Here is an 18,459-nt window from a genome sequence, read left to right as displayed (position 1 = left end):
TTTTTAGCAACATAATTATTAATTACAATTCAAGTTTGGTCTCCTCGTTTATAAAAAACCTACTTCTTGATTCATGAACCATTGCATTGGCAAAAATTTCCTGGACGCTACTAAATAAATAATCCTCCAGGTAATGGAAATCCTAGATTTTAATGGGTGTGTCTAATCTTCATTAGGTTTTAACAATTAACTATTTTTACATCCCTGCAGGTAAAACATATCTCTTGCCCCTATTTCTTTGTAAAGGCTGTTGTTCTTGCCCAATTTAAATGCCCCCATTCTGTTTCTACAGCATCCTTTAGCACAGCATTTCATATACTTGTTTCATTTACTGAGCTTTAAATTCTTTTTAGTCTCCTATCATATAGGGTGGAAGGAGGGAGTGAGGGAGGGAAGAGAAAGCAAGCAGCAAACAGGCAGTGCCCGACTACCCGACTCCACAACTCCAGGGAGCTGCATTCGCACACACTGCACCTGACACACACGCGCCGGTAGCACAGAAATGCCATGTGAGTTGTGCTCCTTAGAATTCTGCAATGCGGTAGCTCTGGTGAATGGCACACAGGAGGGATTCAATGTACGTGTATTGAACTGTACCAGTGACAACTGCCTGTCAAAGTAGCTAGGAGGAAATTAACAACCTCAAATGATGGGCTGCATGCTTGAATATAAAGGGCATATTCCAGAAGTGTGATACCAATTTCAGTGATTAAATTAGGCTCTTGAATGAGGTTTATTTTCCAACTGACACTTTATGCTAGGTAAAACCATCTCCAAACCAGTATTTACAAGATCCACTCATTACTTATTCATGTGGTTGAAAAGAGTGAATTAATTATATTCTTTAAACTTCTGAAAGAAGTCTGGGGGTTGGGGGAGAACTATATAGTGCTCAAACTACAAACTATACTTTTAAAAATACTATTTTATTTATACTCATGTATGAAAAAATGGCTGTATCATGTTTTACATACATACCAATATTGGAAACAGAGTTCGACAATGAATCAACCAACTCTAAATTTTATAAAGAACGCACAAACATTAAAATACTGATTGGTTATAGAAAGCAGAGTGGGGGGAAAACCATTAGCTATCATTTTCCTTTTCATTAAACAGCAGCACCCTCTGAGAAGAATCAAATCAATTAGTAATATTCATCTATACTGCAAAATAATATACATAGAAAAGTTAGTGATTGTACTGATTTTATTACTTTTACTAAGCCATTTTACCTTCCTCACACTCAATGCAACAAATAAAACAATACGAAAAAAAATATGTCCTCATTATTATTCACAACAAAAAGGGTCTGCTCCATTCTGCAGACCTGGGCATATGGTACAATAGGGTCACGTCATGGCTCGAGTGGATCAAAGTACCATTTTGATTCTGACCCACCGAATAGAATCTCATGCAGATTTGATGGCTGGACTAACTCCATGGGAGCTGTGATAGAACCATTTCTGCGGTATCCCCAGATCTCAGTAAATAAGAGCCTGTACAAGAAAAGATAATCAATCTACCCATAAATTCTATCTATAGGCTCTTCCTTTAGTGTAAGGTGGAAGATGGGGCCCTTTCTTAAGTACATGGATACAAGTATTGTGGTCTAAAGATTGCTGGATTGATATTGTGCCTATTATAATGAAGATAAGGTAGACGTCAAAACCAAGTCAGATTAAGAAACTTCCACAACTTGTCTCAATTCTTCAAATAATGGAGCAAGTTCCTTTTCTAGGCTGACAATTAATCCTAAAACAAAGAGATTAAGAAAATTAGAACATTAGAAAACATGTTCCTGAAAAAAGTCTTTGACTTAAATTCCCTCTTGTTGAAATTTAGTTACTAAAAAGTAAATGAGATACAATTTATTCCCCATAACTAAAACAAAATATTCTATCTAAGTAACTAAAGACCCATATTCATTATGAAGTTTATGTATACTTACATGTTTAAAAGAAGCTCAATGATGAATCTGGATGACAACCTAGCCTAGAAATTAGCATATCTAACTTCTTAGTTTACCAGAGTGAAGGGCTACATATCTTAGACACTGCTGGTTTTATATCCAAACAAATAAGGACCTTCCTCTCTCTCAAAGAATATAAAACAAACATCCGGGATTCTCAAGGAAATGTCCTAAGTACTAAAATATAATTCTGTATATTATCATAATTTAAAACATAAACTCATGATTTAGTATGTGATGGTGATTTATCACAATTGAGGTTTAATATACTTAAAATATTGACACCACTAGTACCCTATATAATTTACAAAGTGTTTTCACATATAGTATTTTACAGCTTCAAAACATTCAGAAATGCAAGACTTAACAGATCATCAAACCTAAAACCCTCATTTTAAAGATCAGTCTAAGGATTAGCTTCAGAGGCACAAGTGGAAATACAACTTGCTCAAAACACTTGAAAGAAAAAAAACACAGAAAAGGAATGTATAACAAACAGTTCTAAATAGCAGTCAAATCTGAAGGAGACAGATTTTTAAAGAAATTCCACTTTATCCAAACAGAATAAAAAAAGAAATTACAATTCAACTGAATATTACCATTTTACACATAAATACCCAGTGAAGGCTACTGAATATAATGGGATGTTACTCTTCTCTATAGCGAGTACAGCTTCCTAGTGTTTGTTCTCAAACTCTTCAACCCTTAAGAAGACATGGATATGTGAATCCCATTCACGCTCTTTAAATTCCCTGTCACATTCATCTTGCTCACTATAGTTCAAGGTTTAAAAAATTCTAATAGATTCGTCTAAATGGAATTTAACTCATCCTTGATCATTTTATGTGGTTTGTTTGGTTATCTTCTCTACTTTTTTTGTGTCTTAAGCTGTTTTAATGTGAGTTATGATGTAGTATTCAAGAGGTAAAGATAACATTTAATTTTCCTTTCTATCTCAAATGGTCACTTACCAAACACTGTTTCATATAAACTAGAAAATAACCCCATCAGATGGAGAAAGCAGACATTAGCTCCATTATACAGATATGGAAAACAGAATTCAGAGAAGTTACTTTTCCATAGAGCAAGGAATAGATGATGGAGCTGGGCCATGAATTCAGGTTTTCTGAGTTTAGATCTACTATTCCTATCACATTAAACTGCTCAGATATGGTATTACAAAGAATTCAAAGCTATATTTAAGGTAATTAAAACACACCTGTATTGGCATTGCTGCTGGCTATGAAACTCACCACCAAAGGTAAACGATTGAATTGAACCACCTACAAAGAAAACAGGATCTAAATAATATGTTGTATTATGAAAAGGTAGTATAATTCAAATGAAGTATCTTAATCTTTCAAAAATTTGTAAATGGTCAATGTGTAACATACTAGCTCAACACAATGAAATATTTAAGAGCTGAAAATAAACATTTCCATAAAAGTTACTAATTTTCTCTTAGAGACATTACTACCACTTAGCCTGAAAAGTTTTTAAGGTGGGACTATGTCTTCTTCATGTTTTATCTCTAACGCCCAGCAGAGTGTCAATTACATAGTAGGAGTTCAATAAATATTTGATAATTAAATGGCTACAGGCAGTATTTCTTAGTCATTCAAATACATCTTCATGATTTTTCTGCCTCTTGTGTACCACTATAATTTAAATGAATTCAAATGAACTTTAAATCAACTATCTTTTGAAAAAAACTTAGCTTCAACCTAATCCTTATCAGTGAAATTAAAGGTTAGATAGGTTGGTTATCTTTTGCCTAATACACATTAAAATATGTAACTTTTAAAATAAAAAGATGTCACTTGTGTCATCAGTGGTACATAAATCTTACTCTGGGAAACATCGATTTAAAACAGAAGCAACTAATTTATTCTAGAGAAGAAAATGTAACTGGTGATCAAGAGGTGTGTAGCAACTAATTTTCTTCCCAAAATTAATAACCTCGATTATTGTATATATATTCCAAATCAAATGAAGGAATTAGAAGCAGTAACAAATTTAAATAACTTATCATTTAACTTTCAAGAGAAATTTTTTTTATCTGTCAACAACAACAAAAAAATGTGTGTCATTTAACAACTCAGTTGTTAAACTAAGGGCACCATCTACTGGAAGTAATAATGACCTAATATACCCTTTTTAGGATAACACATATTTTATTATGAAATCTTTTAAAACTGTTTTTCCATATTAATTAATTCCTGGTGTAAAACATTAAAAAATTACTATAGCTTAACATAACCAATTTGAAGGCTAAGATTTTAAAATTCCATCCCCTTCAAAATTAAAATGTAGAATGACAACACAAGCTATTTTACATAGAAGACCTAATAAAAGTTGCGATCAGTAAACCATTCAATAGTTATGAACTCACCTGGTAAGTATTATAGTAACAGATGATACTTTTATTTTTTGAAAGTCCAAGTTTGCTCCCTTGGTCTGTTGCAAGGGCAAAAGTAGATAAGAAACCAGGTCTCAAAGCATGCTCTGGAGCATTGTCATTGGCCACTGAGAATACAAATGATTTAACAGGTGAAAATTACACAGTGGATATAGTAGGGAGAAGATTTACAGCACTTTTTAAAAATATATATATTTGTAAAAATATCAAGTACAAGCGTTCTGCTTCACAATACTGAAAATCGTATCACTAACTGGGTCTCATCAACTTAGGTGGGAAATACTGCTCAGTCAGAAGTTGAGTGATCATAACAAAGGGAAGAAATGATGATTCTCACAGTACTTTTTAATCTTTAAAAGAATACTAAATGTTTATATTTTCTTAATATTTACCTTAAAACACAGGTTAATCAGTATATTTAATAAATTTAATATTCTTCTAGATATTAATTCTGCAGCTGGCCGTCTATTTTCTTTCACTCATTAAAGTCACCTAGTTAGTTGCACCAGTGTGAGCTTAAGGCTTTAATACAGAGACCTCGGAAAGAACATTTGAGCTGGAAAATCTGAGATTATTTTGTTCAAAGCCCTCATTACAGAACTGAGAAAAGGCAAGTGACTTGCCATGGCTACCTATGTTTTCTGGCGGTTTAGAAAGCACACTGGACCACACATTACGAAATGATGGGTTCTAATATTATCTTGTCACTGACTCACATATGCAACATTGGACCAACAATTACTCTTTGCATTTGATCATCTTCACTTATAAAACAAAAGAACTAAATCAAATGATTTCTAAACTTCCTTTTAATTCTAAAATCTAAAATTAGATGACATATATGATAACTACAGGTAGAAAATAAATTGGAAACAAAATGTACAGGACATTAATCTTTTTTTGAAAAAGCTATTACAGTCTCCCAGTATAACTATACATATCCATTCTGATAGTAGATAGAACAGTAAAAACGGTATTAATATATAGCAACTCTGTGACATGACACATACTAAAACAAAACAAAACAAAAAAAGCTGAAAATCAGGTGAAAAATTCTTAGATTCTGGTTAACTAAAGTAATTATAAAGTTAAAGTTTAAAAAAAATCTTATTTCCAGTTTAAACAAGTAGAAAAATCAAGAAAGATTAACCAATCAATCTATGCTGATGCAACTGTATGGATATTTATCTTAAAATTACTAGCAATATTGATTAAAAAAATAATATTGGGAGAGTCTGTGTGTGTAACATACCATGTTTCCCTGAAAATAAGACCTAGCTGGACAATCAGCTCTAATGTGTCTTCTGGAGCAAAAATTAATCTAAGACCAGGTCTTATTAAGACCCGATCTTATATAAGACCGGGTATTATATTATATTGTATTATAAACACTTGGTCTTATATTATAATAAAATAAGACTGGGTTTTATATTAATTTTTGCTCCAAAAGACGCAGTAGAGCTGATTGTCCAGCTAGGTTTTATTTTCAGGGAAACATGGCATCTAGCTGCATACATGTCCAACCTCGTCACTTAGGTTTACTAATGGTTTACATTATACCATAAAATGTCTTTCATGGGAATCTGGGCCTGTTATAAATTAATGCTTAAACTCTTGATGGTAACATTTAACATGCAATAAGTTCCAACACAGCCTTAATACACAAAAGCAAACATTTTCCCCCAAATTAAGACTATCTCCTGAATTTACTGAAATAAGTTTTATATGTTTGCCTCTGTACTATTCTGATATAAATACTGTTCTTTCTAAAGCCAATATGACGCTGACATGTAAGTGCTCAGTTTTACCTTTAATAACAGGCACCCCATCTCTATCTGACACAACAATAGCATGGAGCCCTTCGACACTAGAAAGGAAAAGAAGTTAAAATATTATAAAACATTTCATTTTCTCAAAATATGTACCTTAAAGTCATAATGGTAATTTTCAAGCACATTTCTGAAAAACCACGGAAACTCAATTATTGATAGTATAAGCTCCTATGTTTACCAAAACTCTTCCAGAAATTGAATGAATCTGTATTATTGACATGTTCATAATCTTTACAAATTTATGTAGTTTATCAATGAAGATCCAACACACAGCTCATTCTCCATTAAAATTCCTAATTATCATTCTATGGTTTACAAAAGTATGACAGTTTATCAGTAATGGCTATAGTAAAAAAAAGACAGACTTTTTCTCTCTCATTTATTCCAATATCAAGTGTCCAGTATTTGTGGCACTTACTACTCATATAAAACCATGCTAAGCAAAAATAAGCACAGTCACTGCCTTCACGAAACTTAAAACTAAGAGGAGAGCAGCTATCAAATAATCTCATACTAACAAATATAAAATTATAACTGTAGCAAGTGCCATCGAGATCTGTGGGGACATGAGAGCCATTGGGGGGGGGAGGGGCCGGCCTGACAGAGACAGGTGGGTCAGGGAAGGCTTCCCTGAGAAGTGGTAGCTCAGTTGGGAGGTTATGGTACTGATTAAGAGAAGTGGGGCAAAAAGCTCATTCTAGGCTAATGAACAGGACGGGGAGAATGAAGGTCATGCAGCAATCCTTCCAGCATGCCTACATTAAGCAGCAGTAAGTAGAATGGTCAGGACTACAGCTCTGAAATTACAAAGACATGGGTTCCATTCAGGCTCTCCTGATTACTACGTATTTATGCTACCTTGGGACAGTTAAGAAACCTGTCTAAGCCTCAGTTCACAATCTGAAAACTACTTATTTGGCTATTTGAAATTTAATAAAGTAATGCATGTAAAATAGAGGTAGGTACATAATTAACATTCAAAAATATTAATTATTACTAATTAACATGAGGCTGTCATTCTGTACACACTGATAATGATATAATTTATCAAGGCAGTTTTAATATTAAATTATTAGTGAGAATTCCTAAAGCACAAAAGTACAGAGTTAAAAATTATAATGGGAAACATTCTCAAACTTTCAACATTTACATAAAACCTATAGCCTTGTAACTATCTTACATCTGTAGATTGCAACTCAGAAATATGTTCAGTATTCCCACTACAACCAAGAACTAGCCATTCCTTATTGTGTTAACCTTCATATTTTAACTTAGGAATGAGGAAAATTCTTACTAACTCAAGATAATGAAATTTAAAAAATTCCACAGTCAAAACTTTCAAGTCAGAGAAGTGTTATTAAACTTTGAGGAGAAATGTTACAAAGCCATTTTATCTGCCTCACATTAAAAATAAGAATGATGAAACAAGTGTGTATAAATATTTACTGGTATTATTTTTCATTATCATTCAATTCTGAAGTTATCTATGGATTCAAACATGCTCTATAAAATTAATACATAAGATACATTTCTCTAAGTTAAAACTAGGTGATATAAAAATACATCCTACAGATACTTGCACACCCACAAATCACTTAGTGCAGTTATCGACAGCAATATCACTTAAAATAGAAAAACACTGGAAACCTAACTGTCCATCAAGAACAAGTTAAATCAGTTACAACACCCATATACAACGGAATACTCTGAAGACATAAAAAACAAAGCAGCAGCCCTTTATGTACTGGGAAGGACTGATCTCTAAGTTATACATATTGTTAAGTGAAAAAAAAAAACACATGGTTTTGAAATTTGTACAAGCAACTTATGTAGTAACACATGTAGGCATACGTGTGCACATTGCAATGGACTAAATGTCTGTGTCACCCCCCCCTCAAAATTTGTATGTTGAAACCCTAATCCCAATGTGATGATATGTGGAGGTGGGGCCTTTGGGAGGTAATTAGGACATGAGGGTGGAACCCTCAGGAACCTGAGGATATGAGAAGTTTGCAATCTGCACCCCAGAAGAGGGCCTTCACCAGAACCCAACCATGCTGGCACCCTGATCTGACTTCCAGCCTCCAGAACTGTGAGAAATAAATTTCAGTTGTTTATAAAAGAACCCAATCTACTGTATTTTGTGATAGCAACCTAAACTATGACCGCTCTGTATAGGTGTAAATATGTGTTTATTATGTACATGTTTGCTTTTAGGTGCATAAAATATCTCTAAAGGGTACAGTGGGTACTTATGAGAGGGGAACTGTGTGACTGGAATGGTGGATGGGAAGCTTCTCACTCTTATGTCGATCAGATAACTTATGTATTACTCAAAAAATAAACAAATTAAAAAACAGGTTTCCAGGGACAGACGGGTGACTCAGTTGGTTCGAGTGTGAACTCTGGGCAACAGGGCTGCCGGTTTGATTCCCACATGGGCCAGTGAGCTGCGCCCTCCGCAACTAGAATGAAGTCAATGAGCTGCGGCTGAGCTCCCGGGTGGCCAGATGGCTCAGTTGGTTGGGGCGGGGGCTCTCAACCACAAGGTTGCTGGTTCGACTCCCGCAAGGAATAGTGGACTGCACCCCCTGCAACTAACAGTGGTGACAGGACCTGGAGTTGAGCTGCGCCCTCCACAACTAAGATTGAAAGGACTACAACTTGACATGGATGGAGCTGATGAGTCCTGGGAAAAATACACTACTGTTCCCTAATAAAAAGTCCTCGAAATACACACTATTCCCCAATAAAGTCCTGTTCCCTTCCCCAATAAAATCTTTAAAAAGCAAAACAAAACAAAAAGAAACCGGTATCAAAAGAAGTCTAAAACACTAATTCGAAAAAAATATAAGCACCCCTATGTTTACTGCAGTGCTATTCACAATAGCCGAAATATGGAAACAACCGAAATGCCCATCAATAGATGACTGGATAAAGAAACTGGTACATTTATACAATGGAGTATTACTCGGCCATAAAAAAGAATGAAATCTTACCAGTTGCAACAACATGGATGGACCAAGAGAATATTATGCTAAGTAAAATAAATCAGACTGAGAAAGACAAATACCATATGATCTCACTTATACGCAGAATCTAAAGAACAGAATAAAATGAGCAAAACAACAAAAAAAAACAGGTAAAGAGTACTACAAAAATGTTTAGAAATATTTGTGTCACCACAGGTAGCTTTTTTCTTCTCATAGTAATTAATTTACCAATAATTAATTAATGTCAACTAATGCACTAAAAGAGGAGGTAGAAATAAAAAGACTTTATTTTGAATGATTTCAAATTCACAGAGACAAATGTCCAACAAAAGCAGAAAAATTACTCACGTACTTAATGTACCCAATTAAAGAAATCAGGCCACAAATATAAAAAGTGTTTCCAATTCTACACATAGTCAATAAATAACATGAACAGATTTTCGTAGTAATTGAAAACAACTATGATGCATTAATAAGTACACTACACTTTTAGAAGACATAAATTTTATGAAATAGTCTGCAGAAATCTAAGCCTTAAGCTTACTAAAACAAACATCTTTATTCCAAAAAGGTAAATGTTACATTAGTAATCAGACATCATACTTAATTTTATTCATATAATGATGAAACATTTGGTTATTATAAAACACATAAAGTTATGATTATTAAAGCCTGAGACTGCTTTGGGTCATAACTAGATTTTGACATACAAATCCAAGAATTACATTTAACGAAGTATCAAAAAAGAAAAAAAAAACACACGTATCATTACTGCCTGTAGCTGTCGGACTTGGATGGTGAGGCACAGCAGTACAACAATTAAATGCATGGACCCACAGCTCTGAAGTCAGGCTGCCTGTGTCCAATCCCGTAACTTTACATACATCTAGCAACAAATCAAAGTGTATGTTCTACTACTTTTCTTTGTAAGTGTTCAATATCATTATTTCTTTATCTTTCAGCTCTTAGGATGCAATAAGCCTACTTTCAAGAAATGGTCATGAATAGGACTCAAACTGGCCTCAGTCATTATGAAAAACAAAACCAAACCAAACAAAACATAGTACTAATCCCTTTCCTTCCATTATGAAAAGATTTTCATTATGTTTTTTACAAATATCCTTTTTACTAATATCAACTATGCTTCTGTTTCTGTATTTGTCACCAGCGTGGTATTTCCCACTCCCCAACATCACCAATTTTAGCATCTTTCAATATGCTAAGCCCAGCAAAGTAAATACAGATACAGAAGGCCCTCATTTTTGTGTAGTTCCAATCTGGACGCATTTTAGTTATCAGTTTAGTTAAAGTAACACCATTCCTCTCCAACAGCATGGGTCAAATTTCAGTAAGTATGGTATATTAACTGAATAACAGCATAAAGTACAAACGTGGCTAACTCTTCAGTTCAAAAATCACTATGTAAACAACAGACGCACATCGTGATTAGTAATCAGTCACATCACTTCTTTCAAAGTGTGTTGGTGATTGGTCGTCACTGAGCATCTGTTATTCAGTTAATGCAAGAGCAAAGTATGTAGTTTTATCTTGTCTTCCAGTAATAGTAAAAAAACAACAACTGAAATAAGGCCGATAAAATAAGCAAAGAAATGAAAAGTGATAATGCTGGAAGTGAAATTCGAATAGAAAGTAAACGGAGTTAACAAAGGAAGAGCTGGCGGAGGGAACGCTGACATTATCACTGTGTGCATGAGAGATGCAGCCAGCGGAACTGAGGGAGGGCGGGCTTATGACATAAATCAGGAAAAGTGGTGTGATGAAAAGGATGAAGATGTCCCAGAGGAAGTGACACTGGCAAAAGACTTCACATTAAAGAACTCTTAGAGATATTTCACAACATCGAAAGCACAAAGGACACAATGTTGGAAGCTGATTCAAACTCAGAAAGGGGTATGCCACTTTGCCAAGGCACAGAAAAGATGCCTGCTCCTTATCTTACACATACCTTGAGGTATTTGAAAAGAAGTAGGCAAACGGTTCAAACTACTCTTTAAGTTTTTTGCAAAGAAATAAACACTCTAATTCTCAATGTTTCTACTGTGTTAAATTAAAGTGTATTAAACAAATACTAGTTTTAGTATTCATTTTCGTCCCTCTAAATATAACCAGCAGTAAGAGAGATTTTCATGTTTTGACAGAAACTTTTAAAGGTCAGAAAACAACTGTAAAATTCTCCCCTGATTACTAAACCTGCCTTGGACAGTCTCAGCATGTGCGGTCATTTTTATGGCTCTGCAAGAATGTGCAAAGCTAGGGCTGCCTGTACTGCTAATCATTGGGATGAGAACAGAATCAGCAACTTGTCTTTAGTTTGCCAACACTAGGAGGAAAAGAGTAAAAATAAATTTAAGTATTACATTAACATAAAATGAATGGTAATTATTTAACACCTCAAAAGGTTTTCTTCCTGAATATGGAAGTATAGATAAATCAAAACTAGAAGACAGTATCACTAAATTCTAGTGGTCTGTAATCAGAGTAAAGGCACAAGTCAACAGGGAAAGCCACACCAAACATTTCAAGAAAAAATCCAAACAAGAGGTTTCTTTCCCTACCTACAGAAATAAACTGACATCCAAAACCTTTTTACCTTCAAACTGATTTGGAAAATAAGAAATAAAAAAAGAAATTAAAAAAAGGATTTCACCATATATTCTGCTGTATTATCTCATAGGTTATTCAGTTATTCTGGAATGTGGAAATTGATATCTCAAGTTATAGTTCTCTTATGTCCTTAACTCTAAGATATCATTTAACACCAAACACCATGTAACACCAAACTAAATGTGAATTTTAATTCAACTAGAGTGACAAAGTCATTCAATCAGTAAAATTTCTAATACGAAGTTTGCTGTCCTCAGTACAACAGCCTAATTTATAAAATGTTACATCAAATGACGTGTGCTGGCAAAAGAAAACCTTTTGAGTTTTCCTAGTATGAAGTGCTATCTAGGTCAAGCATTTTTGGGTTATGGACTCAACAATTAGGTCTTAAAAGCAATATTAAAAGTAAAGACAACTTCTTCATTTCTTCCCCTTAAAATTACTCTACTTCAAAGTATAATCCAGTAAACTGCTATGATAATATATCTGGAAGAATTCTAAAGTGGCAAGAAATCTGAGTTCTAGCCCTGTGGCATCCACTAGTTGCTTAACCTTAAATAAGTCTTGTAACTTCTCTAGGTCCTGTGTTATTTATTTTCAAATTCAAATGATATCATTTATGCTACCTAGGGTTATGTTAAGTATTTAAAAGTGCTAAATAACAGCATAATATATACACAGTATTAGTCAAAATTAGCTAGAAACAAAATACTACATAAAATTAACATATATTATGCAGAACTTATGTAGTAACAAATTAGTAATTTTTTACCTTGGTAATTTTTTATACAGGAATCGCTTTAGGTCCTGAAAGAGAATATAAAAAAAAATCATATAATAATATGCCTTGTACTAGTTCTCTGTATCTTGTCCTATCCACATTTCAGATTACCTAAGTAATCATTCATAATCTTTCTTGCATGTATCTTCTCTTTCTCTTTCTGATTTTGACATTTACTAGTTATGTGACTTCGAGCAAATTAACTAACCCTTTTCTCTAAGCCTCAGTTTCATTTTTTGTTGAGTAGGGATAATAACAGAACCTACGTCATAATATTATTTTTAAAGTTTACTGAGAAGATGCATGTTAGGTGATTAGCATATCTGGAAATGGGAAACACAAATATGTATTAGCTGTAAAAGTAGATCACACTTTTCCTACTATTTCACATCCTGTTGCTACTGTTGTGTTCACTTAAGAATGTATTATGAACATCTTTCCACATCTATATATAGCCTTTCTTATATCACTTCAACAATTCTGGGTAAATTGATTAACTTCTCTGAAATCAAATCTCCTCACATGACTAAAGATATGACAATGTTTGCCAAGTGTTTAGCATGTAACATAATTAGGACAAAATAAATAGTAGACTATTTTATTTGATCTCTTTATACTCTCATCTGGGGGATTTCACTGACAATCCAAGTATCAGTTAAAGAGCTCTACATAGACAAATCAGGTATCTGTTGTTTTGAACCTCTAATCCCTACTATTCTCCAAACCTGAATATTCATTTTATTTCATATTATCACTACCAGTTTACCTTTGCTCTCATTTTAAACACACACACAAAAACCTCAACTCATCATGTTTCATCTGAAACCCATATTTCCTCAATCTCTTTTCGTTTCCACTAATGGGACTACCAAGCCCATTAATTCAGGTTTGAAACAAAGAGTAATACCTAACCCTAACCTCACATTTGTCACTTTTAAATCACTTGTGAAGTCAAATGCTTTTAAACTGATCTCTTCTTCTCCTTTTCAACTGACATTACAGTTTATTTTCATTCTATTATTTACGATTTGCACTAGCTTCCCAGTTGGTATGCTGGTCTCCCGCTTCTATTCCATACAGGTCTACACAGTGCCAATAATCCTATTAGTCTCCTTCTCTAAAACCATAATTGTAGGGATTCTCAACCTTGGCTATGGATAACACGTGAAAAGCTGCAAAAAAAAAGAAAGAAAAAAAAAGGCCACTGATGGCTAGGTTAGAGGTGCTCCCCAGATGATTACCTATTCAGCCACGGTTGAGAACAAGTATTGAAATGGCTCTCCACTGTTTACTGAATTACGTACAAACTCTTTAGACATTTGAAACTCTACAATATGGCCTACAACTAAGTTTACAGTTCTGCTTCCTACCACTCTCTCACACAGATCCTCAGCCCTAGCTAAATTGGACTACTCACAGCTCTTCCATACACACACCTCTCCCTTTCCTGTGTAATTCTGTTCATGCTATTCATTCTACTAGCAATATTCTCCTTCTCAATCTTACTTTTTAAAACTGCTACTCATCATTTAGTTAATCTCAACCACCAAACACTCCAAATAGGTTTTCCTGACAGACACAAACCAGATGTAATCCGTCTCTCCTTTGAATTTTCACACAATAATGTATGCATATCTGATCATTTGCCTACTTTTTAAAACTGTAAAACCCGTAAGAGGAATTATACCATAATCCTCTTCATTTCACCCACAGTCCTTATTATAACAACCTTTTCGTTGCTCAATAGATATTTAGTGATTTGATTATGCCTGAAGAATAATGTCTCAAAAACATAATGGAAGACACCCAAAAACGGAGTGATAAAGGCATGAAAGTTGCTTAATGTTGAAACACATAATCTTGCAATGTAAAAAGAAAAATCAGATTCATATTAATGCTGAATGACTAGCGTAATGGTTAAGTGCACTGACCAAAATACCTGGGTTGGTATTCTCACTCTATGAGTCCTAGAGTAACCTGAGGCAAGTTACTTGATCTTTCTGCGCTTTAGCATCCTTATCTATGACACACGGATAATGATCATGCCTACCTCCTAAAGCTGAGAATGAGCGTATGTTCAATATTTATAACACTCAGGATGTACGTGAGCAAAGTAACATATGTAAAATATAAACATTAGCACTAGTATTAATTTCCCGCTGTTTCCAGTAACTAGAACAATTAAGTTCCTTAAACTTAGAAGCTGGCTTTTATTGCTGTGCTCAAGACGTGTCAGTTGAAAATCATCTCAAATTGCTCCAATGAACCCAGAAAGGCATCATGACCACTTGCTGGGGAAAAAAAGGATTCCAAGCAGTAAAGCACCATTTAGAAATTCACATGGTAAATATTCGGAGCCTCTTATGCCCGCAGGGCTGTGGAGTGGGCACAGGCACCTAAGTGTCCTGCAGACCCATGCAAGGCAGAAACTCACGGCCCCGGGAAATCCATTCATATTAATCTCTAACTCCAGATCTTGGAGACAATAACTCAAGGTGTAGAGGGGCAAAAATAAAACAAATTTCTCTTTGGGAAGCACAATCTTTCCCCACCCAGTACGCTCCAAACTCCCCACCACTTGCTTCCTCTTGTGCGGGGGTGTTAACTCACATCCGCCATGACGAACCCCTTTCTCCCGCAGGTTCAATATCCACGCCTGAAAAAGAAACTCCTGGTGAGGAAATCTGGGTTTCAGCGGGCTCAGCTGTCATCAGGGTCAGGCAAGAATCCGCAGCTCTAGGACTGGGACCAGAGAGATCGCAGGGAGACACACTCCCCAGATACCCACAAGAACAGCCATCCGGGATGCCTTACCTCAGCCCACTCCGCCTCCCCAGCCCCCAAGGTCTAAGCCCGAAATAAAGCGGAAGGGGCATCCTCTGCTCTTCCAGCTCACCGCCCGTAACACCCGCGGGCCCAGGCCTGAACACCGAGCAACGTGGCTCCAGTTACCCGGTTTCTGGGCTGCCCGGTTCTTTGGGTCGCAGGGCTCTGGGCTGCCTGCTGTCCTTCAGGGACAGCGTCAAAGACAGGTCTTTCCGAAAGCTGCCGTCACATGACATACGACCTCCTCTCTGCTTCAGGCAGCACTTCCTACGCCTCCGACGCCGGGTACCATGGGATTTCCGGGGACGCGCGGCGGAAACCGGGAGCGTGCGATTGTGCGTCGCACCCCGCCCTCCTCCGGCTCGCCGCAGGCTGCCTCCTGCGCCTGCGCAGACACCAGGTGTTGGAGCGGTGTCCTATCAGGTTGCTGCGCTGTAAAGCTCCCCTGGAAAAGCATGTAAGACATTTTTGTGCGGAGAGTGTATAAATTGCCTCAGTATTTCAGAGTCCGTTATCTTAAAATCTGTTCTTTTAGATCAAAGACTTTGAAGCTGAACAGCAAGCACCAGATGACACGTGATTAGAAGTCCCAGCTCCAAAGGTTCCAGACCCCGATTTCTCTCTTGGCTTTCCCGTTTGTCACCGCTCTTTACTCAAGGCCTTGTGTAGATTCAATTGAGGAGCCATCGGGGGCTTTCTGGCGTTCTGTTATGTGTGAACTTCAACATATGCAGCTATTGGGTAACCTTTATTGGCTCGAATTAGAAGGCTGTGCCTGTAAAGACTGTCCATATTGTTTTCTGTTTGGTGCCTTGTGTGCACCTTTAACAAAAACCTACAGGTGGCAGGTAAATGAGGTCTACAGGAACTTGTTCAACACTGATCTTCAACTCCAGTCCCTAACAGGAGTGCAAAATAAGTAACTAGCTCAAGACATGGTGAAAAGAATTGGATACTTACTTCCTCGTTATTCTTGAGAAGATGAAATGGTAAACTACAAAGCTCCCAAATATTACAAATAACTTCATTATTACAAGTGAATTTAACAGTTTTGTAGCAACTGACATCACTGAAGATCACTTCCTTTTCCTCATTTAACCTTCGATTTCTTAGCTTCTGGGACACTGCTCTTTCTTATTTAAAGTCTTCACTTACTCTAGTTTCCTAACTCTTAAATGATGGCATTTAAAGCTTGTCTGGTTTCTCATCTATGTTTTTCTAATTCCACAGTGTCCTGAGAATGTGAGTTCTAACTCTGCACCTTTCTTCTGAGTTCTAGGTTCACATTTTCAGCTGCTTGTTGGATGCTGGATAAATATTTCTACATACATACCTTACTGTCAACTCTAATTCAAAAGCTCTAAAGGTTCTCCAATAAATCTGTTCCTCCTGATGTATGTCTATATTGGTTTCATAATTCTAGTTAGGTATCATAGTTGCTTTCCATCATGTTCTCTTTTCTTTCCTAACCATGATGCTTGCATCTCTATTTTTTCAATTCTTAGTTCAAAGCATTATTCTATTCCGCAAAACTGTATCAGTATCTACTTAACGGCCAGATAGACCTTCTTAGAATACACATTACTGCTGCTCAAAATATCTTTAGTGATAGGCCATTGCAGACAATGATAAAGTTTACAATTTTTAATTTGGCACTAACATTCTATTTTACTTCTGAACACATTCTAATGTGAATCCCATACACTAGCCGAATTACTTACCTCACCCTTCCATCAACATGACTTATTTTCCCACACTGATTCTGGAGGTTACTTTCATCTGAAGTGATTACTTTTCCTGTAGGGGAGGACAAAGTTCCTTCCACCCTCTTAGGTTCTGTGGCTGGGCCTAAGAATAAAACTGATGGATAACAGGAGAAAAATCACACAAATGTATATAGTATTTTTACGTGTACATGGGAGTCTTCAGAAGGAAAATGAAGAAACAAGTCATTAGACCGAAAGCTTATATACCTTTTTACACAGATAATAAATTGTGGGGATGTGACAAGACAAAGGGGCTTAGGCTAGGGGCAGTAAATTGTGGAACAGACACTATTAAATATATGGAGAAACAAATTGGAGGTAAGGGTTATTTTATTAGGTTTGTAGAAGTTCATTTGGATATCAATCCCCAGTCTCTGGTGATAGAAATGTTCTTCTCTTCCTGGTACAGGGAAGGCACCTTTCGTATAGGAAATTTAATGACCAGTTTTAGGTGAAAGAGGGAAGTCAGAAAGCCCTTCATGCATCTATTTCTTAGTGCCTTCATGTCAAAATAGTCAATATACCAAAGTGGCATATTTGGGGTGGGATGTTCTGAAACCCTTCATTCCCTACTTTATTTAAATCTTGTTTCCCTGTAACTCCTTTTCACCCATCGAATTCTCTTGAATGCTACTATATACTACCAAGAATAACTGATAATTTATTTGTACATAGTTATGTCACAGTTTTGGATTGTTTCACAAAGAGACCATAAAGTACAGAAGGCTGGGTCAGGTTTTACATTTTTCCAGTTTCTCATGTAAATTTCTTGCACTCAACAGGCACTCAGGCAACATCTGTGGAATAAAAGTGATTAAAAGAAATCATTAATCCTGGCCCTGACTAAAACTTCTTATTCCCCCGTCACTATTCCCCCACCCAAGTTTAGACACAAGTAAAGATATGAACTCTAGCAAGACCTTTTAATTTCTGGAAGTGCTACTTTTTATTTTTACAAAATTCACCATCTTAATGACCTTAATGAATGGTAGTTGACCTGGAAAATATCGACTTTTTTTCTTTGAGTGGCAAAAAGGTAGAGCATAGCTTTCCAAAATCTCCAAACACCACTATGTTCTCAAATGGAAAGAAATAATATTTCTGATTTCCAAGAATGGTGGTTTCTGATTATAGCATGTTAATGGAAGAGTTCCTTATGTACTCTGATTGATCTGTTTGCATTTACTCATTAATACCACTGCTGTTAGTTTAGGACTAGGGTAAATATTTACTGGCCTAAAAGAT

General features: G+C 35.7%; 1 protein-coding gene across 5 annotated transcripts; it reads right to left on the bottom strand.

Annotated features, from left to right (window-relative positions):
- Positions 1 to 907: 907 nt before the first annotated feature.
- LAMTOR3 (late endosomal/lysosomal adaptor, MAPK and MTOR activator 3) lies at positions 908 to 15,735 on the bottom strand. 5 transcript variants are annotated; one of them, XM_019757670.2, is made up of 7 exons: positions 15,575 to 15,735; positions 15,233 to 15,278; positions 12,614 to 12,648; positions 6,200 to 6,258; positions 4,365 to 4,498; positions 3,192 to 3,255; positions 908 to 1,755 (listed from the first exon to the last, which is right to left on the bottom strand). In XM_019757670.2, exons 2-7 carry the CDS (start codon positions 15,239 to 15,241, stop codon positions 1,682 to 1,684), a joined length of 375 nt encoding a protein of 124 aa, XP_019613229.1. In that variant the 5' UTR covers positions 15,242 to 15,278; positions 15,575 to 15,735; the 3' UTR covers positions 908 to 1,681. The 5 variants fall into 5 exon arrangements, with proteins under 5 accessions (XP_019613229.1, XP_019613230.1, XP_019613231.1 ...); XM_019757671.2 differs by having other exon boundaries at positions 15,437 to 15,726; XM_019757672.2 differs by having other exon boundaries at positions 15,519 to 15,726.
- Positions 15,736 to 18,459: the final 2,724 nt, after the last annotated feature.

Source organism: Rhinolophus sinicus, linkage group LG02, assembly GCF_036562045.2.
Source record: "Rhinolophus sinicus isolate RSC01 linkage group LG02, ASM3656204v1, whole genome shotgun sequence".
Lineage (NCBI taxonomy): Eukaryota > Metazoa > Chordata > Mammalia > Chiroptera > Rhinolophidae > Rhinolophus > Rhinolophus sinicus.
The sequence above is the reverse complement of the archived record's forward strand: the minus strand, read 5'-3'. Positions and strand labels throughout refer to the sequence as shown.